The following is a 22,404-nucleotide window of genomic DNA, read 5'->3' on the forward strand; positions in this document are numbered from 1 at the left end:
TTGGTTAGAAACTGGAGGGGATGGATTGTGTTGTAGTGTCAGCAGAAGTAGAAACAGCTGCATCTCGTGGAGTAAATCCATTTCCTGGCTCCAAGGGAGTCGAGGACATGAGGGCTGCAAATGTCAATACATGTGCTGTATATGCACAGGGGCAGCTCATCTCAGAGGACCAAAGAGAACAGACTCTGCACAGCAGCAAAAAAGTGGCTTGTTTAGAGCAAGCGATGTAGATTTGTACATATAAAAAAAAAAAAAAGCAAAGAATGAGATATTGTGCGAGTCGATCAGAATGCAGCAGCAAACCACTGCATTTCATCTCTCATCTGATTTATTATCACTGGTAAATTAGTTTCACAAACCACTCTCAATATTATTACTACATTTTTGTTTCAGAAGTTTTCCCACCACCACCTTTAAAACTCAAGTACATGACCTTTCTGACTAAAATTGCCAAACAATCCAAAAATGTTCCAGGATGTATATGAACAGTGGGTTTACATGGACACAATCCTCCATTTAAAGTCTTATTTGAAGTAACTGTGTGACCATAGTAACATCTCCCTTTTTAACAAAAACTCCTACAATCTAACATAAATTATGTATTTGAAAAACATGTCAGAGTGCTCCTGCTATTGATTATTTTCTCTAATCCAATATCAATTTAAGTTTCACCGATGCTCATGGACAATAATTTGGATATGCATGCAGGCGTGTGAGCTGCAGTCAGAGTGAGTCTAAACAGAGCAAAAACAGCCACTCTCATGATTCTAAACTCTGTTCTGCAACTGTCTGTAAATGGTTTTAAATTCCAGATGTGTGACACTTTCTGATACGTAATTATGTGGTCAGTTCTCACTGTGATTTAGGTTGAAAAAATAAAAAAAAGACAAAAACAAATAAACAACTCATGTTTTGTTTAAACCATCTGATGTAATACCTGTGATTAGATCTCAGTAAGCAGGAGACTTCCATGTATTCCTTAACTTTCATCTGTTAGTGTCTCAGTGCCTTTCCCTGGATGGCCTCATGTTAATGGTTATTTTAACAAACTTCTTCAGCAATATATATTACAGGAATTTACAGTGATATCAAACTGCATGGACTGGTTCTGCTGACAGTATTGATGAAGAAAGATAGGAGTGGAAATGGTGTGAGCCTCCTGGAGGTCTAACTCATCTCCTGCTGCCCAGATGCTGGGACTGACGGTTCAGGGTTGTCTGCCATAGGCTCGTTGGAAGGACTGCTGCTTCCATATTTGAACTTTAATGAACGTCCCAAAAAGAGCCAGTACTCCTTACGGATGGTGTCCTTCTCGTGTGCTAGAAGTTCACACACCTTCCGAGGATGGACAAAGACAGGAAAGGAGAGAAAACAATATTAATTGCATTATGTCAGGGTTCAAGAGTAAATGGTAACAGTTTCTAAGACTGTATTTGCCTTTAGTGCAGCACCTACTTCTAGAGCCTTTCTTAAAGTTTCCTTTCGTTCCTCTTCATCCACATTTTTCTTTTGGTTGCTGTTCTCCAAGGCATCCTCATAACAATCAAACAGAAATGCAAGAAGGTAAGGTGAGCAGTGTGTCTCCTTCAGCTCCAGGACTCTCTCCAGCAGACCTGGCTGAGACGACAGACCTCTGTCTTGCAGCATCCTTGGGGGAAAGGGGAAAAAAAAACAAGGAAAAAAAAGGGGATACTGTCAGTGAGCTTTTCCATTTTTTATAACCTAGTCTCCACTCAAGTTTTCCCCTGTAGCATGTCATGTATTGTGGATGTCTGAATGGGGAAGGCACATAAAAATGTCAGTGATTCTACACCAGAATAAGAAAAGAAAATCTCTTTTGCTGCAACTCTGAACAGGATGGATAAATTCACATATCACATAAAATATAAATGTGTTCATTATTAGCAGATTCACTGGGATTTAGATATACTGTAGAAAAAATGATTTGTTATGTTTTACATCTTACCCTTTCAAATAGTTCCATGCACTTTCATTGTGGGGAGCCTTCTTAATCTGGTTCAGACAATACCTTATATAAATTAAGACAAATAAAGGAGCAGTCAAATAGAAGCAGAAGTGATGCTTATTGCTCAAGAAAACACACTCCTTAGAAACGGCATTGTCTTCTCAGCACTTAAAAATGTACAAAATATATTTCATGTAAAATATAAGCTATTTATGGTAGAAGCAGTTTCTCCAAAAACTCTCTAATTTTATATCCAACTTCAAAAGGTGAAAGTTAACTGTGTCTAAATCTTACATATTTTGAGGATCAGTACTCACTGAATTTCTCTCTCCACTATGTTTGGATCAGAGAAACCTGTAGTGTGAGAAATCACAAAATGCCTCTGGTTCCATGCAGAGTTATTCCTCACATCGTCTTCCAAAAGATTCTCCACAAACTCCAGTTCATTATCCCACAGTTTGTACTCCTGAAAATTGAATAAAACAAGAATTGGCAACAAACTTGTTTATGTAATCATGTAGTACTTTTAGTGGTGGCCCTGCCATGTTTGAGACAATTACTGACTAAACAAGGACTCAAACAACACACAAACAAACGACCAAATTAATAAGTAAAGGATTCAGTTTGGCAGAGTGGCTCGCTGTGGGCAGAAAACTGGATCTCATTCGTCAGTTTAGAAGCCAAACTCTGCTAAGAGCTCCAGCACCTACCTGGATGACCCACTGTCTGTGCTGCCAAGCGTGGTAGTTCTTTGCATCTTGGCTGAGAATGTCTGCAATGAACTCCAGTTCCTCTGAGGGGTCATTCAACCACTCCACCACCATACGCCTGTGATGCCTGGAAGACGAGTTAGGAAACCCATCCTTATATTTAGTGTTTTCATTAAACAGTGGTTTCCCCACTAATGTCCCATTATTTAAAAGTAGAGAGATAAAAGTGAATGGAAATAATTAGCCAGCACTCACCAGACTTGATAGTTTTTGGGTTGCTCCTCAATGATGTTAGTAATGTACCTCATCTCCTCTCTCAGGTCCTTTGATAGGGCTTGCAGTAGTACTCGCCGGTAGTGCCTGCACATTCCCAGACCCAAAGGAAAGGACACAGTCACCTTCAAACATAACACTCCTTCATTTTTTTTAGTTCATAAGATAAATAATATGTTAGTTATTTGACAATATAGCAAATTGTGAGACTGAGACACAACAATAAAATTATTTCTTTTGTCCTTTAAGTTGCAGCCTTTTTAATTACATATTATGAGATTGTAAGATAAAAAAATAATAAAATGGTTCCTTTCAGTCTAAAGCTTTGTTTAAGCACCATATAGAAAGTAATTCTTTAAACTGTAGTTTTTAACTGAAAAACTGATGTTTTAAATTGTTCTTCCTCCCCAGCAGGTTATGAAAATGAAACTCTAATAAACAGTAAACATTAGTTTTCTATATTCCAAACACAAAGCATGCTCACCACACTGTGTAATTTGCAGCGTTTAGATCAATGGCATCTGCTGTCAAGGCGAAGGCCCGGTCACTTCTTTCATCGTTCTTCAGGAGAGCACGGAAATAGTCATAAACATCTGAGACTGTTGGGAGAAACATATGAACATTAAATTTAAAAATGTAAATTTCACCAACGGAGTTCTGACTTAGGCTACTGCTCATAATCTGCTTAGCTAGGATGTGTCTGTGGCAGTTCAAACATGGACAGCATGGCTTCTAGCACCTGCCTGTAAGAGTTTCTGATGTACGTCTTACTGAAACCAGAATTGAAAGAACAAAATTAAAACTCTTTTGCTCATTTTAATTGTTTCTTCAGGAAAAAAGCTCAATGGCATCCGCTGAAAATAAGGTTATGAAAACTGTATCACGGCTAAGTACAGTGGATCTGCAGGAGTTTACATGTCATCTTCTAGTACTCTACGTGACTCTACGTAACAATCCAAACAATCTTACACTTTTCGGAGTAGGCGATCTTCACTACAGGAATTGGTCCATCATCCTGAGGAACAGGCTCCAGGTCAGCCCACTCCTTTCTGTCTCTGAAACACAAAAACACAGGGGTGGATTTCCTGGCTGCTAACCTACAACACCGACAGATGGTAGCTAATGCAACTAGTGCTCTTTAAGGGTCCAGCTAACTACTTTGTTTTACAAATGTAATTACGATGTAAATGCATGTTGTAATGATTAAAACAGTTTTAACTAACAAAGGCGCACATTGTATTTGCACCTTTGTTAGTTTCTTAAATCTTCCTACTTTTGGTCAGGGGCGGGGATGAAATGACAGAACAATTAGCACAACACAACAAACAGTTTACTACTCATTACAGTGACACTTGTGATAACGTTACTATGGCAAATACTAAAGGAAAATCGCAAAGGAAACTGATTTTAAACTATTAAACACCGCCTTGTTATTACAAATGAAAGTTGCTGGAAGAGGTAGTTAGTTATAGTCAGAGCAGCTACCAAGCTAGCTAGCTAAATATTTAAGCAAAATGACAACGAGACTCTACCTGTAAAATTTATAACGAGTCGGATCAACAACATAATCATCCTCGAGTTGGTCCTCAGCCTCTACATCAAACTCTTTGTCTTCTTTAACCTCTGTAGATTCATTTGAAGTTTCTTCAACACCTGACATTGTTAACTGATTAGCTTGATCGCCTCTGTGTTCCGCGAGGCAGGAAGTGAACGTAACATCCGGTGCTGCTTTTACGTACTGCGGGAAATATTGTACTTTTAGCAGTATCTCTGTTTGGAAAATAGACTGTACAGTGGTTAAAATAAATCACAGTCGTGATGCCAGAAAGTGTAAAAGAACGAGACCGATGCTCACGTTTAATATTCTGTGCAAATATCCGGATTTTCGTCGTCCCGTAACTTCTTAAATGTTCTTTAATGAGCAAGCCGCCCAGATGTGACGTTTATGGCACAGTTTCCATCACCTGTGGGGTACTCAGAGTAAGTGGCACTAGACCTGTCGAAATTTTTAAAAGCACGGTTTACTTAGGTCAGAGACATAGAATCTACAACAGGGTTGTAGATCTACAATAGGGTGGATGTATGATGGTTATAGGCCAGACAAGTTTTGTCTATTTCATCTGTCACTGATATGGCTTTTTTCCAGGGTCTTTGACTTAAGCAGTAGCTCTGTCAGCACGCTTTCACTTGTTTATGACCCGTTTCAGCACAATATGTGAGTTTCATTGGTGTTGCAAATGTGTACCAAGACTAAACTTTGTGTAACTTTCACATTTTTCACATAATAATCAAAGTGTATGAGTCATCATTATTCTCTAGTCTCAAGTCTTGGACAGTTTTTGTGTGCGTGTGTAAATCTCTCCTAAAGCTGGAGAGGGCCAAAGAGACTACAGACCATTTTTCACTACAAGTGCTGTGGGGCCGCTGAGCTTCAGGGGCTTAAGTAGAGATGTATTTTCTGGCTCCCTCTCATGGCAGGATTTGGTTATCTTGCATTTGGTTATATACTGGCACACCTTAAAATGCACATTTTGTACTGTTCAAATACAAATCATTCACATTCATACTTAAAACTTTCCTTGCCCAAGCCTGCTTAAAGCTGTTCTTTATATTATGTCAACCTTGGGACATCTGAATCATATTCCAGTCCCACCAAGTGACAACAAAATTCTAATGTTTGAAGTGATTTTTCTGAAGGCAAGGTCAAGCTGAACTTTATTTTCATCAACGACTCTGGACATTATAAAAATAAATAGATGATTCACAGTCAGTGGATCGTAATACAAATTGTTATCAAAATTATGTATCAGCCAGAATGAAGAATTAAAGACATGCATTGCATCAACTTATACATGTTCTGAATACTTGTCTCCGTTATTTGCAATTAACAAAATCTGTTTTGTAACAGAAACTGTTGACAGCATATAAAATCACCATTCAAATTAGACAGCTATGCAAGTAGTATATGCTTCTTTCTGACAAGTTTTCAATGATGGCTTGACCCAAAGTGTGTTCAGTGAGTGTCTTCTTGATCCAGTCCGTGTTTTTCAATGTAGCGTCTGGAAGAGAAAAACAGATAAAGCCATCAGTCAGGGTTTACTTCACTTTGTAAGACTGCTGGTATGAATGCTGCATGTAACATGCTTCATTACAAACAGGGAATAATACAACTTTTCAAACCTCTTCTGGATTCACTGTGGTTGCAATAAACGTCAGTGACTTTCTTGACCAAATTAAAATGAATGAAATGCCATTTGATCAAACTCCCACCAACTTAAAGGCTTTTCACCAACAACATAAATAAATAAGTAAATCTTTTTTTTTTTCTAGACTAATACTTTATACAAGAAATTATTTTTAAGCTGCCACGTTTTACATTTTAACACGTATTCTGTAAGTATCATTAAACATTATACTGAGGCTCACTGGGTATATTTTACAAACAACAACACTGTCATAAAAATGTGCTTTTTCACACATCCAGCAGCTATAGCTACCATTCATTTAGAGTCATTTTTCAGGCAACCTGACATCTGTCAAATGTTCTCTCTCCTTCAAACTGTTCTGCTCTCCTCCAACTCCAGATAAAAACATCTGGACCCTAAACTGCTACAGTCCTGGTCAAAAAAACTGGCACCCTGAATTTAAAGAACAAAATTCAGAATACCTTCAGCAATAAATGCAAGTGAACCAATTTTGTAAAACCAGAATATTTTAAGAAAATGTCCAAAGTTACTGAACAAAAGAAAAAAAAAAAAAAAACTAAACTTACATATTAGTGAAATAATACAAACACAAAATGTACTCTTCACTAATTGGTTGCATAACCTTTGGCAACATGATCGGCTCTAAACGTTTCTTGTAGCCATGTAGAAGCTTCTTGCACCGTCTCCTTGTAGCTTCTGCCGCTCTTTCACTGCTATGCACTAAAGATCTTTTAAGTTTACAACGGCAGATTTCAACTCACTCCAAAGGTTCTCAGTGGGATTTAGGTCAGGACTCATTTATGGCCAGTTTTAAAATAGTACAACAATTCACTTCTGCTGCTGGATGTGTTCTTTCAGTTAAATGTCCACCTCAAAGACTCAAGACCTTCCTCAAAGTTTTCTGCGACTGGGTAACTGATTTCACTCTGAAATGCTCCGGTAATCTTCTGATTTCATCGTTCCTTTGATACATTCAAGGCCTCCAGCACCAGAGGCAGCAAGGCAACCCCACAGCATGATAGAAGGGCTTCATGTTGTCACCTATCCACTAACTTTCGCCCCTGGAGCAACACTTGGTTGAGTGTGCAGCGTATGGTACAGGCTGAAACCACCACCACTCCAGATTGCTCCAGGTCAGCCTGAAAGCTCTTTAGATGATGCAGCCTTCACAGACTTCTCTCTTCTTAGCGCCAAGTCCTAGAAGTGTCTTAACGGCTTTATTACTGTGAAATGTCTTGATAACGTAACAAACTGCTGAAACAGGGATTTCAAGATCTTTAGCAAAGCAGTAAATAACAGCAGTAAAACCATCGCTCATTAGTTAATTCAGGTCATGTGAACACTGAAAATTAAACACAGGTGAGTCTTATTTCTATATATATGTTTTTTTTGTTTGAGGTATTAATATAAATTACTCAAAAGGGTAACAATGCTTGTGACTGGAGTACATTTTCTGTTTGTATCATTTCATTATGCAGGTTTTTCTTCTCCTTTTGTTCAGTAACCCTTGAACATAGTATTAAAAATATTCTGGTTACACAATATTGGTTCATTTGCATTTATGTCTGAATTATATTCTGAATTATGTACTTGAAATTCAGGGGTGCAAATAATTTTGACCAGGACTGTAATTGCCCCGCTGTGTTCAGCAGCTCGTTGCCAACGTAGTCTGTTGGCTGTTGGTGATGGGCAGGTAGTGTCTATTGAGTTTATAAAAGATTTTTCATAGCAGCTGCCTGCTGTGTCTAAAAATGGCGCTAATGAGAGTGGTGAGCGTGAGCCCAAAAAAGGGGAGATATGGTCTGAAATAAAACAAAACAATGAGCTAAAAGAAGAAGAGAATGCTCAGTAAGAGCTGAGGGAAACTACAGAGTTGGGTGATAATTCTCTGTGGATGCATCACTAAGATTGGCCACTTTCATATTACATGCATTTATCTGACCCACTGTTAATGTTAAAATCCATTTTATTGCAGCTTTAAAGTTACACTAGATCTCTGTGTGTAGTGTCGCCTACAATGTAGAGCGACATCTGATCAAAAGCTTTGAACTCCGTGACCCAGAATGCTGTCAGGTGACATCTGTTCTACTGGCTGACAATGTTTTACAAAAAAACAAGAGACAAGGCAGTTTAGAGATCTCATGTCGGTTACTCTACTTTTCTTACAATGACGCATTGCTGTGTTGGAGACTGTCCGGGTTTCAGAACAAATCTACCGGGTCTAAATTAGCAAAAACAGGTGTATTTTTACATAAGACTTTTGCCTGGCACAGCTTTAACACTAAGCAGAACCAAGAATTTGAGTGACAGACACAACCCTAGGAATGAATTCAAAGGAAATCTCAAACCAAATGAATATTGCATAACTGTTCACTCCTGCACAACTGCAAGATGTTGTGCATAATGAAGCAGCTTTGGCTGTTCTCTGAGGTGTCTTATTAACATGGGCTGAACAGACACGGAGCATTTTCAATGAGTCCAGAAATATCTGATTAAAACAAATGTTAAGAGACTAAAATTTTACTTCCACCACGTATGGTTGACCTTTCTGCCATCTCTGCTGCAATACTAACGTAAATGTCGCTCCTCATAAGAGGAGTAAAATCTCTTTATGAGGTGACATTGCTCGTGGCAAGAAAAACTCACCTTCTTGCAAAATTATACAGCGCTTCTTTTCTCTCTTGGAGAGACAAATGTCTGTCAGCTGGTGATCTCCCAAAAGATTTGGCAGCAGGCTATAGGACAAAAAAGATTAGTGAAAGATAGATTCATATACTGCACCAATAAATAAATAAATAAATAAATCTGTTTAAGTGTGTGACAACATCAGGTATTGCTAAACTTAAATTCTCCCACGTGTACATGCTTTTATGCAACTTATAGATAAATAAATCATAAAACCCAGGTAATCTAGGAAATATTAACTTTCGTTTATTCTTAAAAAATGGATCCTAAACGATAAATAAATAAGTCAGAGAGCTCAGAGAAAGCAGAGTGCTGATTCAAAGAGTCAAACCTTTATGGTGGGAGCAGAACCAGAAGAGTAGGAGCTCATCTTTGAAGGCCCAAATGTAGATGTTCCTGTTGCCTCCATTGGAGCTTCCTCCTTGTTCTCCAGCAGATTTGTTATGGTGGTGTCAACACAATTGGTTTTCGCTGTATGTAATCAAAAGACAACTGTAAGTGCAAGTAAAATTAAAGAATGGACAGAGCAGAGAATGTGGTAGAGCAGGCAGTGCAGGGTGACAGGGTTATGATCTAAAGGGGTGGCAGGGATGTGGAGTCAAAATAGTCAGGTAAATGTGCACTGAAACTGAGTCATACCTAGATCCTTTGTGATGACATTTAGTGGGACGTGAGGCAGCACGTCCTTCACTTGTTGGGCCATCTTAGCAATCCTATGATCATCCGTGCCCAGACTCTGGACCATAAAACCAAGCCCAATAGATCCAGGTCTGACACCTAGGGTAAGGAAAAGAATAGCTGACATTCCCAAAAAGCTCAAAAACAACCAGATGAATCCTTACATGTACAGAATTGGATGTATTATGGGTTTAAGCTTGTGTATTTACTTACTTGTAGATGCCTGTGGTACAGTGAGTCTTTTCCTTTTGATGTGCTCTGCTTTATCAGCTTTAGTGATCTTGGTGGAGACTAAGCCAAGTTCACCTGCCAGTAGCTGAAAAAGGAGACACACATTAGACACAGTTTTAGTGTGTGACTGCAGCAAAAAACAGCAGAAAGAGGCAGCAATCTGTGATGCTTTCTGAATCCATTCAACTGGCAAACATTGGTTTTACCTCCTGGACTTTGTTGGCAAACTCCTGCGTGGACTCGCCATCTTGTCTGGATACTGGTGGGAGCCAGCTGGGACGAAAACGACAAACAAAAACAGCGATGTTAAGAAGTCAGTTTGACAACAATTATGGCAGAGCTGAAATAATCAAAATCGTCAGGAGACTATTTAAGAACTGAATTTGGAACTTTATTAAAAATTACTTACAGAAACAATTTAGCTTTAAAATGATTAGAAACTAGTGCTCATTAATCAACATTACTGGCCAGAGAAGATGAGCTTGGGGTTGTTCCTTGTGCCAAAGCCAAGTGTTTCATCAGCTTTTTTTTTTTTTTTACTTAGTGGAACTAGTTTACAAAGCCTGCATCATTATTATCTGCTGTAGATTTTTTTTTAAAGCAATTGCTGATAGAAATAATGACAAATTATTTAGTACCTTACATGATACACTGTACATGGAGCAAAAAATGTCCACAACAGCTCCATCAGCCAGCTGGAGTCTGGTGTGCTCTGTGGACAGACAAAAGACAATAAAGTTCATCACACTGTTTTACTTCAGCGTAACCTGACATGACCTAAATTCAACTACCTACGCACAGGCGCACAGAGAGGATTAAGACAATAATAGCTGTGGTAATGTGTCGTGGTGACCCAAACAATACTGCAACTACTTAAAAATATCCTCACCGATTACAAAAGCCCAACTTTAGCTTCTGCTGCACACAGAGGCCCGCACACAAGGCAGAATTACTCTTGGTACTGAGATGGTTGGATCAGATTTAAGCAGCACACACTAATCAGCTTACTGATATTTCCAGGAAATGTAGCTTGTTTTTTTTATTTTACATAGCTTAGAAATGGCACATAAAATGCATTAGCCTTCCTTATCGATTTCCTTACCTTTTCTGTATACTGCCATTTTCAATTTATTACGTTGATCAATACGGTCCCATTATTACTTTTTTGTTTGTTACTACTAAATGCAACAATAGCTCTCCTCTCAATGTACTTGTTTCATAACACACACACAAAGATTCAAGCAGCAGATGCTGTTAACATATTATCAATAATATGGAAATTATATCTATCTATCTTGTCTTAGAAATCAGGGTCAAATGACATTACCAAAGCAATCAATGGTCTGGTCACTCGTAAGGCCACAGGTTGAATGGAATCAGTCAGTGAGAAAGGCCAGGAACTGAGAGGAAAACAAGTATAAATATAGTATGGTAGTTGGATAAGCAGATTCAGACCTTTTTAATCCTGATATGTAAATAGTTAGACTTACCTAAACTTGAGCAGGCCAGCACGGCCGTTTGTGGTTTCCTCTTCAGGAAACAGGAGCAAAGGTGCAGTTCCTTCAGAGGAACAGTATCTCTGAAGAGACTCTCCTATCGCTCCCTGGCCAGATGCTGAATGGATTTCCATGAAGCCTCTGGCCCAACACACAAAGCCTGTGGAGCCCTCTAGCTGAGGCTAATAATCAGAAAGAGACAAAGCAAGCTCACCAAAGACTGCAAATATTTAGCAATGCACAGTACAGTATGTTGCAAAACAAACAAGACAAAAATAACAGACAAAATTTATTATAAATATTATAAAGAGTATGCTTAAACCTGCTCTGTATGAAATGTGCCCTCAGATAACTTCTGCTGTGATTTGATGCAATATAAATAACACTGAGTCGACTTAAGATGGCCCAGACAGTGAGCAGGTAAGACTTGAACATGCTTTTAAGCACCACTGCACACACTGTCTCTTCTGCGTGGATGCATTTGTCATCTGCAGCCATTAAAGTTTTCATACAGAACATGATGTACTTTTATCCTTGCAGTTTCACCAGGGGAGCATGCAGCACCAGCTTCAGAAGCGATACTGACATGTAGGTGATCCAAAGGGATTTGTAAGTGCACCAGAGAAATTAGCACAGTCATGTTATTCTAGTCACAGGCTTCATCTATGATTATATTGTAATATATACAGCTTTGTGCAGTTTTCAACACATATGCTTGACATGTTGTGCATGTCCACACTTGTCACTGCAGACATGTTAGTGATGTGTGATGACACATGTGAACTGGTGCAGGAAGCATGTTGGTGAAGAAATGCCGAAAATGTTTTAAACATGCTGTACAACATAGTTTAGAAGAGAAAAACAAAGAAAAGTGAATGTAAACAGGATATAACTATTAACTATAAGGAAATCATTTGTAAAAAGTAGAAGAAAGTCAAACGCTCACAGTATTGCAGGGGGTCAGGAGGTTGATTATGTTGTGGTCGAAGTCTGTCACGTGATTGCATATGTACAGCTTGGTGTTTTTGTCTCTGGAGCGAGGGTTTTTCTGTCTCACATGCATTCCCAGGACTGAGCACATAACCCTCACAATAAATCTAAAAGCAAATGAAGAAAAGTGGATGTGAACAGGATATAATTGTTAACTATAAGGAAGACACTACAGTCCCCAGAAAGCACAACATCCTGAGATGTATTATTTATCCTTACATGTAATAAATCATTCTTGATAACAGTCTACAGGGATGAATTCTGCAGGGTTTAAATTACATGCATTATCTAATTGTATCTCAAGGTTCTTCAATCATACAGTCATCACCTTTATTCAAACATGAGCAAGGTCTCATTTACAGGAGGTCACTGTGTCAAAGACACATAATGTATCAAAAACACTGAGCAGCCATTAGGCCTTAATGGTATTTAATGGGGTAGCTGAATTTAATGCAGCTATTATAGCTGTAAGAGGCAGCTATGCTGCGATTATTTTTAATGGGATACAGAGTATGCATAAAAGTGTGTCTTTACATTAACTGGCACTGCTTTTCCTCAGATTTCTACCACATGTACATCTATTTACGCAGACTCTGTTTAGTGTAGATGACACACACGTCACTACTGCTGCTACTACTACAGGTACTGCAGCTGCAGTTACTATCATTATTATTATTACTGAGAATAAAATGTGTTAGTAAAAAAAAACTGATACTTTAAAATACTTGCCTTCTAACAAAACTTTCTGGGAGTGCACAGCTGACCAAGAACACATGTATACCAATAAAAATCCGTATTGACATCAGACAAATGCCAACTGGAAAATAAATCAGCAACAGCAGGAGAGCAGCTGCATCTTTGGGGAACCTGTACAAAGAGATAAACAACATTTTTAAACATTTCTCAGCCTCACTGACAATTACGCAGCGTAATTTTCAGGCCACACGAATCACACTGAATAACTGCAGTGATGAAAAAACTACTCAAGCACAACAATCTTAACATATTCAATGTGCATGCCACATTCTGAATCACCAAATAAATGCAGATCAAGTATAACAGCTAAATATCACTCTTTAGTTGAGCTGCCATGTTATATTACCTAATAATAACCATCATCTGTTTAAAGACCAGTGACCCAGGTCAAATGTGTCAGAGAAGGATTACATTTATTTGCATTCAACAAAAACTCCACAGTCAGCAGCTATTGTAGATAATACTGCTGGTCATAGCCTGCTCCTTTCTTTTTCCTACACCTGCTAGTAAACTACTAAATTAGAATTTAAAGCTTCAGTATCAATTTAATTATTTTTTTGCAGGTTTAAAGTAAGATAAGTAATGACTAATGGCTAAAATGGCTAAAACCCATCCGTCTCCCCCACTAAAGAATCAGCATTAATGTTAGTTTCACTCTATCATTTCACCACAGTCATTCTCTGTTATTACACGTGTCCCTATGTGATTGGCTTAGTTCTTAGGCGCTGTAGAGCATCTGGGATGCCAAATATTAATACTGTCCAACACAATAAAGAGAATTACGGCACATACAGGCCTTATGTCTGCCCTGTATGTGAAAGATGGGCCATCAAAGCTTTAACTATATGATCAGGGCACAACTTTTACTGTTCAAATCTGACGATAATGGCAGTCATACGCCATGTTACACATCCACATAGGTACAAATATTATGCCAGGCAGCTATGTTTACTTTAGGAAAGTTTAGTCTTTTAAAAAACTTTATTCTCAGCTATCAGGAAACAATGTTGTAATTTTACAATGTCAGATTCAACAACTACATAAGGCTAAGCTAGCTAGTTAAAGGACGTTACAGCTAATGACAGCGCAATGTGAACACTGGAAATAGCATTGCACAAGGTTGCACATTAAACGTTAAAAGGTAAAACGTGTATGTAAACGTTTCGGACACACACTAGATTAGCAAGCTACCTGCATGATTCATAAAAGGTTTGATGCCTCTTCGTTTGAAAGCCTACAGTAGTTAGCTAGCGAACGATAACTGTCAGCGATAACATACATAATACATGTCTTGAACGTACAAAGTAAGATTATAATGTTGATGTAACCGTGGCTAATTAACATTAGCCAAAGGTTATCTGTGCAGCCTACATTAGCTAACTGCCATTAGCTGACTTACCGACGAAAGTCAAACATGTCTTCAATCCCCCGAGTCTCCATGTCTGCCAGTCAGACCTGTGCTCAGAGGCTAATGCTAAGAATACAACCTAATCCCTAAAAATAAATTTGTCATAACGTTCACAACAACGATTTTGTCATCCGGCTGACAGCTAACGTTACTATTCCTCCGATGAAAACGTTTCGGAACAGTAATACCAGCAAGTTTAAAATGTTAGCTTCGCAATTGTCAACAGATATTTCCTGCCGTGGAGCTAGCAGTGCTAGCGCCTTTTGCCTCCGCCAGCAGCAATAACAACAAAAACACTTCCGGTCAGAGTCCTCGAGAATAAAAGTGTCACAAAAGTAAACTAAGTGCTTACCGACAGACCATTGCCGCAGACAGACTACTTTCAAAATAAAAGTCCCATTGCAGGACCATGGAGTTGTGGTATTTTGTCGTCATCTAGTGGGTGAATTTGGTACTCGCAGGTCCGTGCTGCTGTTTGTGGTGTCCTCTCCTAGATTCTGTGCTTTTATGCACCTCTGCACTTTCTTCTGCGTGCATGCATTTGTCATCTGCAGCCATTAAAGTTTTCATACAGAACATGATGTGCCGGAAATGTTTTAAACATGCTGCACAACGTAGTTTAGAAGAGAAAAACAAAAGTGAATGTAAGTGTTAACAAGATGTAATTGTTAACTATGAGGAAGAGTCTTGTAGAAAGCACAACCTCCTGACGTGTGTTATTTTCCTAACATGTAACAAATCATTCTTGATAACTCTGTAAGATTTAATTATTGTGAGCAAGGTCTCATTTACAGGAGATCACTCCTCCTGCATTTCCTCAGATGTCTTAATTTCATACTCACACGTCAATTACAGATAACAATCCAGATTTCAAGTTAGTGGTGCACTACTTACGAAAATTAGATGATACCAGAAGTCCTTTAGATGTATAATAACAACTGCATTAGCCCCCCAGTGCTGGAGCAGTCATCTGCAGCGCCAATGAAAACGGATGACTCTTAATGAACTTATCAAGTAGTGCTATCACTGTGACACAGAACTTGTTCAGACAAAAAGCATGACACGTTCATGACAAAGGATGATACACTACAAGATACGTCTCATCCCATTTTCAGTTGCACAGCAGGTTATTCAGGAGTCATGTGATCCTGTCATCTAAAATGTGTTGTAGCACACATATTTGAATAGACGTATCAGAGTAATTTGGATGTGAACATGTCCACAAGAAAATACTTGATTACTACTGCAAGTGGTGCTTTACCCTCTGTGTGCTCTATATTGACTATTTTTGGTCTGTCAGCCATCGACAATAACAACAAAAACAATATCAGTCTTTGCTCTGCCCTGCCTTTAAAAGGTAAGGAGTGCCACACCAATGTTACCAGATTGTTAGTCTTTTCTTTTTATTTCTATTCATGGATGTGATCTGTTAACCGATTATTACAGATTTATAAGTGACCTCATTGTTTAATCATGAGTGTGAGTGTGAGCAGTACAGTGACTGGGTATTAACTGTATGTCTCTTGAATACACCCCGCCCATTAATACTCCCTGTCTCCTCCCCTAACCTCATCCTAGGTTTGTTTGGCAACAACACTGTATGCCTTGTATAACCGCTGCTGATAACTAAATATCGATTTTTATTCTAGGACAGCAAACATCCCTCTTTATAACCGAGCAGAGACTGGACACCGATCCCTTTTCCTCTTGACAGCACACCGGGCTCATCATGGTGGCTGGATTGCGCTGTTGTCCGGTAATCTTGGCCCTGGTCGCCCTGCTGGGCTCGGTGCTCGGGCTCGGCGAGGACCTCGACCGGCCTCTGTTCGGGCCTCCCGGTTCTCCTATCCGGCTGCATGAGTCCGACCCAGGACTGAAGAAGGCTCTGGAGTTCGCCGAGGATCGATACAACCGGGGCTCAAACGCGATGCACCTCCGCAGGGTCAGCCGGTTCATCTCTGCAACCAAACAGGTAACACAAATAAAGACGTATGCTTTTATCATCATCTTTATTAATCCGCAATATACTGTCGACTTATTTTGTTGTAGTATACCGGTGTGATGGGAAAACACTGGTTATATAACAGCTTGTTTCTTCGCAGTAAGAGTTTTACGTGATCAATTCTTTGTAAACAACGGTGCGGCACGGGGCCGTTAGAGTTAGCTGAGGCCGGAAACAAGGTGATTTACCTACAAAATAATGGCATAAACCGGTCACTGCGGCATAAACGTTCTGTTTACATACAATAGAAACGAAGGAGTGCATTTTTATTTTCACCTCACAGACGTCTAGTCAAGTTTGTGTTGTTTTTTTTTTCGGCGCTTTCTTTAAAGCCCACAAAGAGATGTACAAGTAGCATGCGCCACTCAGTATGTTCATCTTTAGGGTTAGTCTGGCCGGAAGTCTCATTATGGAGCTTGACCTGCATTGACGCTACAGTTAAATGGCCTCACCAGTGTTCAATCACACTGTAATCGCATCTGTGCAGCATCCAGATACTACAGCGTACACAACACAGACTGCAAAAAACTCTGACTAAATGTCTTTCAGATATACAGGAATCATATGATCATCAGGATACTAGGCCACAGCACCGTCAGGGTCATGTATGAATGTATGCTTTATTAAGGGCAGGATTTGTTGTTTGTAAATTAAAAATCACCCCTGTATGTTTGTCTGTTTTCCAGCTGGTTAAGGGAATCCGCTACACCATAACAGTGGAAGTTAGTAACACTCAGTGCAAGAAATCTACTATGCTCAGGACATGTGACTTCTATCCCGAGTCACACAAACTCAAGGTAGGATGTGTGTGTGTGTGTGTGTGTGTGTGTGTGTGTGTGTGTGTGTGGTTGAGAGAGATAGCGACAGAGAGAGATAAAGTCAAACAGAAAAAGTGGGTCATTGTCATTGTCTTAAATGAGCAGATTTCACCAAGAAATTTGTAATATGCCAAAATGGGAATGAATGCGCTTGTGTGTGCATCTAACGGTGTCCTGATTTATTACTGCAGCAGTGTATTTGTGTTTATTCAGCAGAGATGTCACCAGTTACTGATCTTGTGACTTGTGTTTGACTTGGAGTAACCCCAAGCATGCTCATGTCTCATGCCCATGTGCATGCATATATACACTCTGCTGAAACATGTTATTTTTTTTCTCTTTCATTCTTTGCACCAAATAAACGCTGCATATGACTGTAGGTTATTACAGTGTGTACAATCAAAATACCTGTGTCCGCTGTGTATGTTTTTGTTTAAATCAGACGGAGCTGTGCGTGTTCGAAGTGTGGGACATTCCCTGGCAGGGCACTTCGACTCTGCTCAAACAGAAGTGCCAGCCTAAAGGTCAGTCAGCAGCATGGAAGGAGCCAAACACATTGATCAGGCAACATTTAAGATTCATGACTTGTCTCTTAAAGCTGTCTGGTGGTCAGAATATAACTGAAGCACACGGTTATGAAACAGTGAATGACTGTAGTTCCTCCCTCTGTAATAGCAGCAGTATGACATTGGCCCAATCAAACTGTTTAAAACAGCGTATATAAAGGAAATAATCTTTAAAATGATTTTAACCATCTGTCTTGCCAAGCCAAATCAAACAGCTGGTGCATGGACTTGGTCACTGAGAAAAGACTGTTCAAACATTCCCTTCATTTGGCCCACGTCATATTCTGTTTGGATTTTGAAACAGTTTGCATGCCAGAAAAAAAGGAACAGGATTTGAACTTCATTCCTCAATTATTATGTAACGTTAATGTTTACTAACCTAGTCAATAAGTGATGCTTTATACCAAAGAAATTAATGAGTTCAAAGGTCAAATAGAAATGCGTCCACCTATAAATGTTGATGGTATTTTTCTTGGAACTGTAGCAAAAGGATCAGTGTAGTTTTGAACACAACACATGACTATAGGTGTTGTTTACTTTGACATTTAACATGTTTTCCTGCTCATCTCTCTCATCAGTTGAAGCTCAAGTAGAAGAGACCAACAAAGTGGAGGATCCATCCACCAGCCAGCCCCTGGAGGTAAGAAATCACGTCATTATCAGATCAATGATAGGACGGACAACAAAATGTTGAGGTTAAGTTCGGCTCTTTCTATCTGCTTGTGAACTGCTATAATTGATTTGAACTTGAGAGTCCAGTGTTTTGTTTATTCTCTGTGTTTGTTTACTCTTTGACAGGAGTCTGTGGAGCTGTTGGGCCAGTTTAAAGAGTTCATGGTTAAATACAATAAGGTTTACAGCAGCCAGGAGGGTGAGTGACTGGAACGTATACATTCCACATACATACCAATCATAGCAGGTGCATAGTGTGTCGCAAGCCTGTATACACGCCCTGAACGCCGTATGTACTCACAGCCTATTGTGTCTGTCCTGCATGGAAACCTAAACATAAAGCTCCCCCATCAAAGCAGAGCCTTTTTAACCAGTGGACATAGATCTTGTGCACTGCTTGGTTATGAGCATCTCATCCACAGTGAATGAACATTACCTAATTAAAACAGACAGTTTAACCGGATAAATATCAAGATAATTTCAGAACCGCTAAATAAAAAAATAAACAAGTGTAAACGGAAGAACTGTTTATGTCTCAGTCACTAAGTGGTACTTCCTTGCTTTACATATTTGTTGAATTTTTTTAGTGTAGTATTAAAATCTACAAAAATCTCTACAAGAGAGGCCGTCACATAGAATGAAAGGTTACCTGTTGGTTTACATTCAGAGTCGCAGATTCTTTTAAAAAAAAAAACAGATTGAAACACTGACCCTCCACCTCCTCACTCATTGTAATTCACTGTGAAAGTGCCAGCAAAATGTGAAATGATAATATACACGGATATAAAATACAATCTTTTTAAATGTGTGTATTTGACCTGTGACCATGCAGAGGCAGACCGTCGTTTGCGCATCTTCCATGAGAACCTCAAGACTGCTGAGAAGCTCCAGTCTCTGGATCAAGGTTCAGCTGAATATGGAGTCACCAAGTTCAGCGACCTCACTGGTACGTGTCTGCGCAGGCATGTGTTTGTACTTCCACACAGTTTCTAATGTGGAAGTGTATCTTCTGCTTTTTGTGTGTTTGCATCAGTTTTCTTAAAAAACTACTTAAGCAACACAAATGTTTCACTGTTCTCCTTTTGTTTTCCCCCAGTGGAAGAGTTTCGTTCTACATACCTGAATCCGCTACTGAGCCAATGGACTCTCCACCGACCAATGAAACCGGCCTCTCCTGCCCAAGGTCCTGCCCCCGCCAGCTGGGATTGGCGGGATAACGGAGCTGTCAGTCCCGTTAAGGACCAGGTAGCAACATACAGAGTTAATGATAGGGCTGTCACTCTAAATAGCATGTGTACTACATACATAAACAAGTATGTATGATTGATAAACAAGTATGTATGATTTGTGCGTGTGTGTGTGTTTCTTGCAGGGTATGTGTGGATCCTGCTGGGCCTTTTCTGTGATAGGGAACATTGAGGGCCAGTGGTTCCTGAAAAATGGAACACTGCTGTCACTTTCTGAACAAGGTAACAAAGACACATGTGCACAGACCCAAACAAACACAACTCAAAAACATTCTCCTGCAGAAAAAAAAAATCACAGTTTACAGTTACAGATAAAATCCATAATTTGATTGATATATTGATTTGTCCCTCTCAGAGCTGGTTGACTGTGATGGGTTGGACCAGGCATGCAGAGGAGGGCTGCCATCAAATGCTTATGAAGCCATTGAGAAGCTGGGTGAGAACTAAATGGAGGGATGACAAGTGATGTGTGACAACCATACTGAGAAATTTTGCTCCCAATTCAAGGAAATTACAGCTAATTTTTGACTCTGAGCAAACTGCAGAAGAGAGAGGATTACACAGACCTGTACACGTCTGTGATTTTTAACCTGTGTAAGCGTTTTAACCTTTTAGTCCTTCTCCCTCATGTGTGGTTAAGGTGGTGTGGAGACAGAGACTGACTACTCCTACACAGGGCACAAACAGAAGTGCGACTTCACCACAAGGAAAGTGGTGGCCTATATCAACAGCTCTGTGGAGCTGCCCAAAGACGAGAAGGGTGAGTGGGCTGAATAAATGGAGGGAGAATGAGGAGGAAAGGGACGACAAAGGACTAATAAATATGTTAAAGAAATGCCCTCTAAGATACGTGTTAAGAAACTTTTTGTTGAGTAAGCAGAAGAGATTAGTCTGTGTTGATTTGCATGTAGATTGATTTTAATCAGAAAATTCAGCTTTGTGTTTGATAGTTTGAAACAGAGACCTGTTAAATGGACCCATTTTGATTCTGATTTTTTTTTTTCTTCAGAAATTGCAGCTTGGTTAGCTGAGAATGGACCAGTCTCTGTTGCTCTGAATGCCTTTGCAATGCAGGTGAGCAGTTGTTACACTAACACACCACCTGCTCAACACGCTGCCATCACCTGCATGTAAACAAAGATATAGAACAATTAAGTATGTGAATTCAATTGTGAGCATATAACCACATTTAATATATTTATTTTTTATTTCTGTAGTTCTACAGGAAGGGTGTGTCTCACCCTTTGAAGATCTTCTGCAACCCCTGGATGATCGACCACGCTGTCCTGATGGTGGGATACGGAGAACGTAAGATTTTTTTAAAAATCCTGTTGTTAACTTCTCTTCGGAACCAAAGGGTAGACACATCTGTTTGTCCTGTTTAACAACATAAAGGATGATAACATTGTGAATCAAAATGCAGGTTGCAGTCAGGTGCATTGAATGGATGCTTCTGTGTTTTCAGGTAAAGGTATCCCATTCTGGGCCATCAAAAACAGCTGGGGGGAGGATTATGGAGAGCAGGTAAGACAACTAGGGCTGCAACTAATGACTGCTTTCATTATCAGTTGATCTGCCAGCTATTTTCTTGATTAATTGTTTAGTCTATGAAATGTCACCTACACAGTTCAGTAAATTTCATTGGCAATATTCAGTGTCTGGGACCGTGATGTTGTTTCAGCATCATGTAATGAGTTGGTCTGGTTTTAGATTGTAATTCACTGTAAAAATCTAGCTACTGATTTGTATCATTTTGCACTTATTGGGGGTTTTGATGACACATGAAAATAAAGACAAATGAAAATAAACTTACTTTTGCCACTTGTGCCCAGATAAACCTGTGATAGTGAGTGTTTCTCACAGTCTCTCTCTCTCACACAGGGTTACTACTACCTATACAGGGGGTCCGGTGCATGTGGGATCAACAGGATGTGCTCATCTGCTGTAATCAATTAAACTACTGACCACATATACACACATACACACACCATCATGCAACATATACCACAGCCGCCAGCTGGCCGCACCTCTACACTACTCAAACGCACATCTGATCCAGAATGCATGAAGAGTGTCACACTCAGACACACAAAGTCCTGCTGAAGCTACTTCTCCGTTAAACCAGACTAGTGTTCCACCTTCGTACCTACCACCTGCTGACAAGTTACCAAAAACATACCATCACTAAAAAAGCTAGATTTGCTGAGAAATTTTATGGTAATTTTAAAGTAGATTTTTTTTTTTTGCACATTTCATTCCGTTAGACATGCAGGTGATAATGACTGCTGTGTTTTAGACAGTATTGGTTTTTAAGTCTTCTTCCCTCACAGTAACTGAGATCAAGCGTTACCTAGACTTCTGTCTTGTCAGTTTTCATGGATGTTTTGTTACCAGTGTTCAGTGCTAATATTACGTAGTACTTGAGAGGGGGTTTTGAAAGATGGGGGTTTTTACCTTATGGTGGTTTGCACAATATTACAGAAGTACAGTGCAATTGTAATAACTGCTGATATATAGTGAGAAATGAATGAAGGTTGAATAAAAAAAGTGGAATTCTATTTTTTGTTTATGGTGTTCTTTTCTCAGATAAACTAGGACAACAGAATGAACAAACAAATGCAACATTAGGTCATACTATTAGATTACATTATGATGTGTGTGTGTGTATATATATATATATATATATATATATATATATAT

General features: G+C 39.3%; 3 protein-coding genes across 4 annotated transcripts; 1 reads left to right on the forward strand and 2 right to left on the reverse strand.

The window, feature by feature from the left end:
- Window positions 1–310: 310 nt before the first annotated feature.
- On the reverse strand, window positions 311–4,655 carry fnta (farnesyltransferase, CAAX box, alpha). Its single transcript, XM_041048958.1, has 9 exons — window positions 4,482–4,655; window positions 3,919–4,004; window positions 3,434–3,548; window positions 2,932–3,036; window positions 2,677–2,803; window positions 2,284–2,432; window positions 1,967–2,029; window positions 1,456–1,648; window positions 311–1,335 (listed from the first exon to the last, which is right to left on the reverse strand). The coding sequence occupies exons 1-9, from the start codon at window positions 4,607–4,609 to the stop codon at window positions 1,168–1,170; spliced, it is 1,134 nt and encodes a 377-aa protein (XP_040904892.1). The 5' UTR covers window positions 4,610–4,655; the 3' UTR covers window positions 311–1,167.
- A 992-nt stretch (window positions 4,656–5,647) lies between these two features.
- Window positions 5,648–14,671, reverse strand: aup1 (AUP1 lipid droplet regulating VLDL assembly factor). Its single transcript, XM_041048764.1, has 12 exons — window positions 14,391–14,671; window positions 12,965–13,102; window positions 12,192–12,342; window positions 11,240–11,427; window positions 11,077–11,149; window positions 10,388–10,461; window positions 9,956–10,022; window positions 9,732–9,834; window positions 9,480–9,617; window positions 9,172–9,311; window positions 8,802–8,890; window positions 5,648–6,008 (listed from the first exon to the last, which is right to left on the reverse strand). Exons 1-12 carry the CDS (start codon window positions 14,429–14,431, stop codon window positions 5,963–5,965), a joined length of 1,248 nt encoding a protein of 415 aa, XP_040904698.1. The 5' UTR covers window positions 14,432–14,671; the 3' UTR covers window positions 5,648–5,962.
- A 1,331-nt stretch (window positions 14,672–16,002) lies between these two features.
- Window positions 16,003–22,262, forward strand: ctsf (cathepsin F). Of its 2 annotated transcripts, none has more exons than XM_041048767.1 (14): window positions 16,003–16,371; window positions 17,088–17,198; window positions 17,662–17,743; window positions 18,364–18,425; window positions 18,584–18,656; window positions 19,290–19,403; window positions 19,554–19,702; window positions 19,830–19,926; window positions 20,060–20,140; window positions 20,345–20,464; window positions 20,714–20,778; window positions 20,922–21,062; window positions 21,128–21,228; window positions 21,586–22,262. In XM_041048767.1, the coding sequence occupies exons 1-14, from the start codon at window positions 16,129–16,131 to the stop codon at window positions 21,650–21,652; spliced, it is 1,506 nt and encodes a 501-aa protein (XP_040904701.1). In that variant the 5' UTR covers window positions 16,003–16,128; the 3' UTR covers window positions 21,653–22,262. The 2 variants fall into 2 exon arrangements, with proteins under 2 accessions (XP_040904701.1, XP_040904702.1); XM_041048768.1 differs by having other exon boundaries at window positions 16,008–16,371; window positions 20,922–21,012; window positions 21,170–21,228.
- The last annotated feature ends 142 nt before the right edge of the window (window positions 22,263–22,404 follow it).

Source organism: Toxotes jaculatrix, chromosome 10, assembly GCF_017976425.1.
Source record: "Toxotes jaculatrix isolate fToxJac2 chromosome 10, fToxJac2.pri, whole genome shotgun sequence".
NCBI classification, from domain to species: domain Eukaryota; kingdom Metazoa; phylum Chordata; class Actinopteri; family Toxotidae; genus Toxotes; species Toxotes jaculatrix.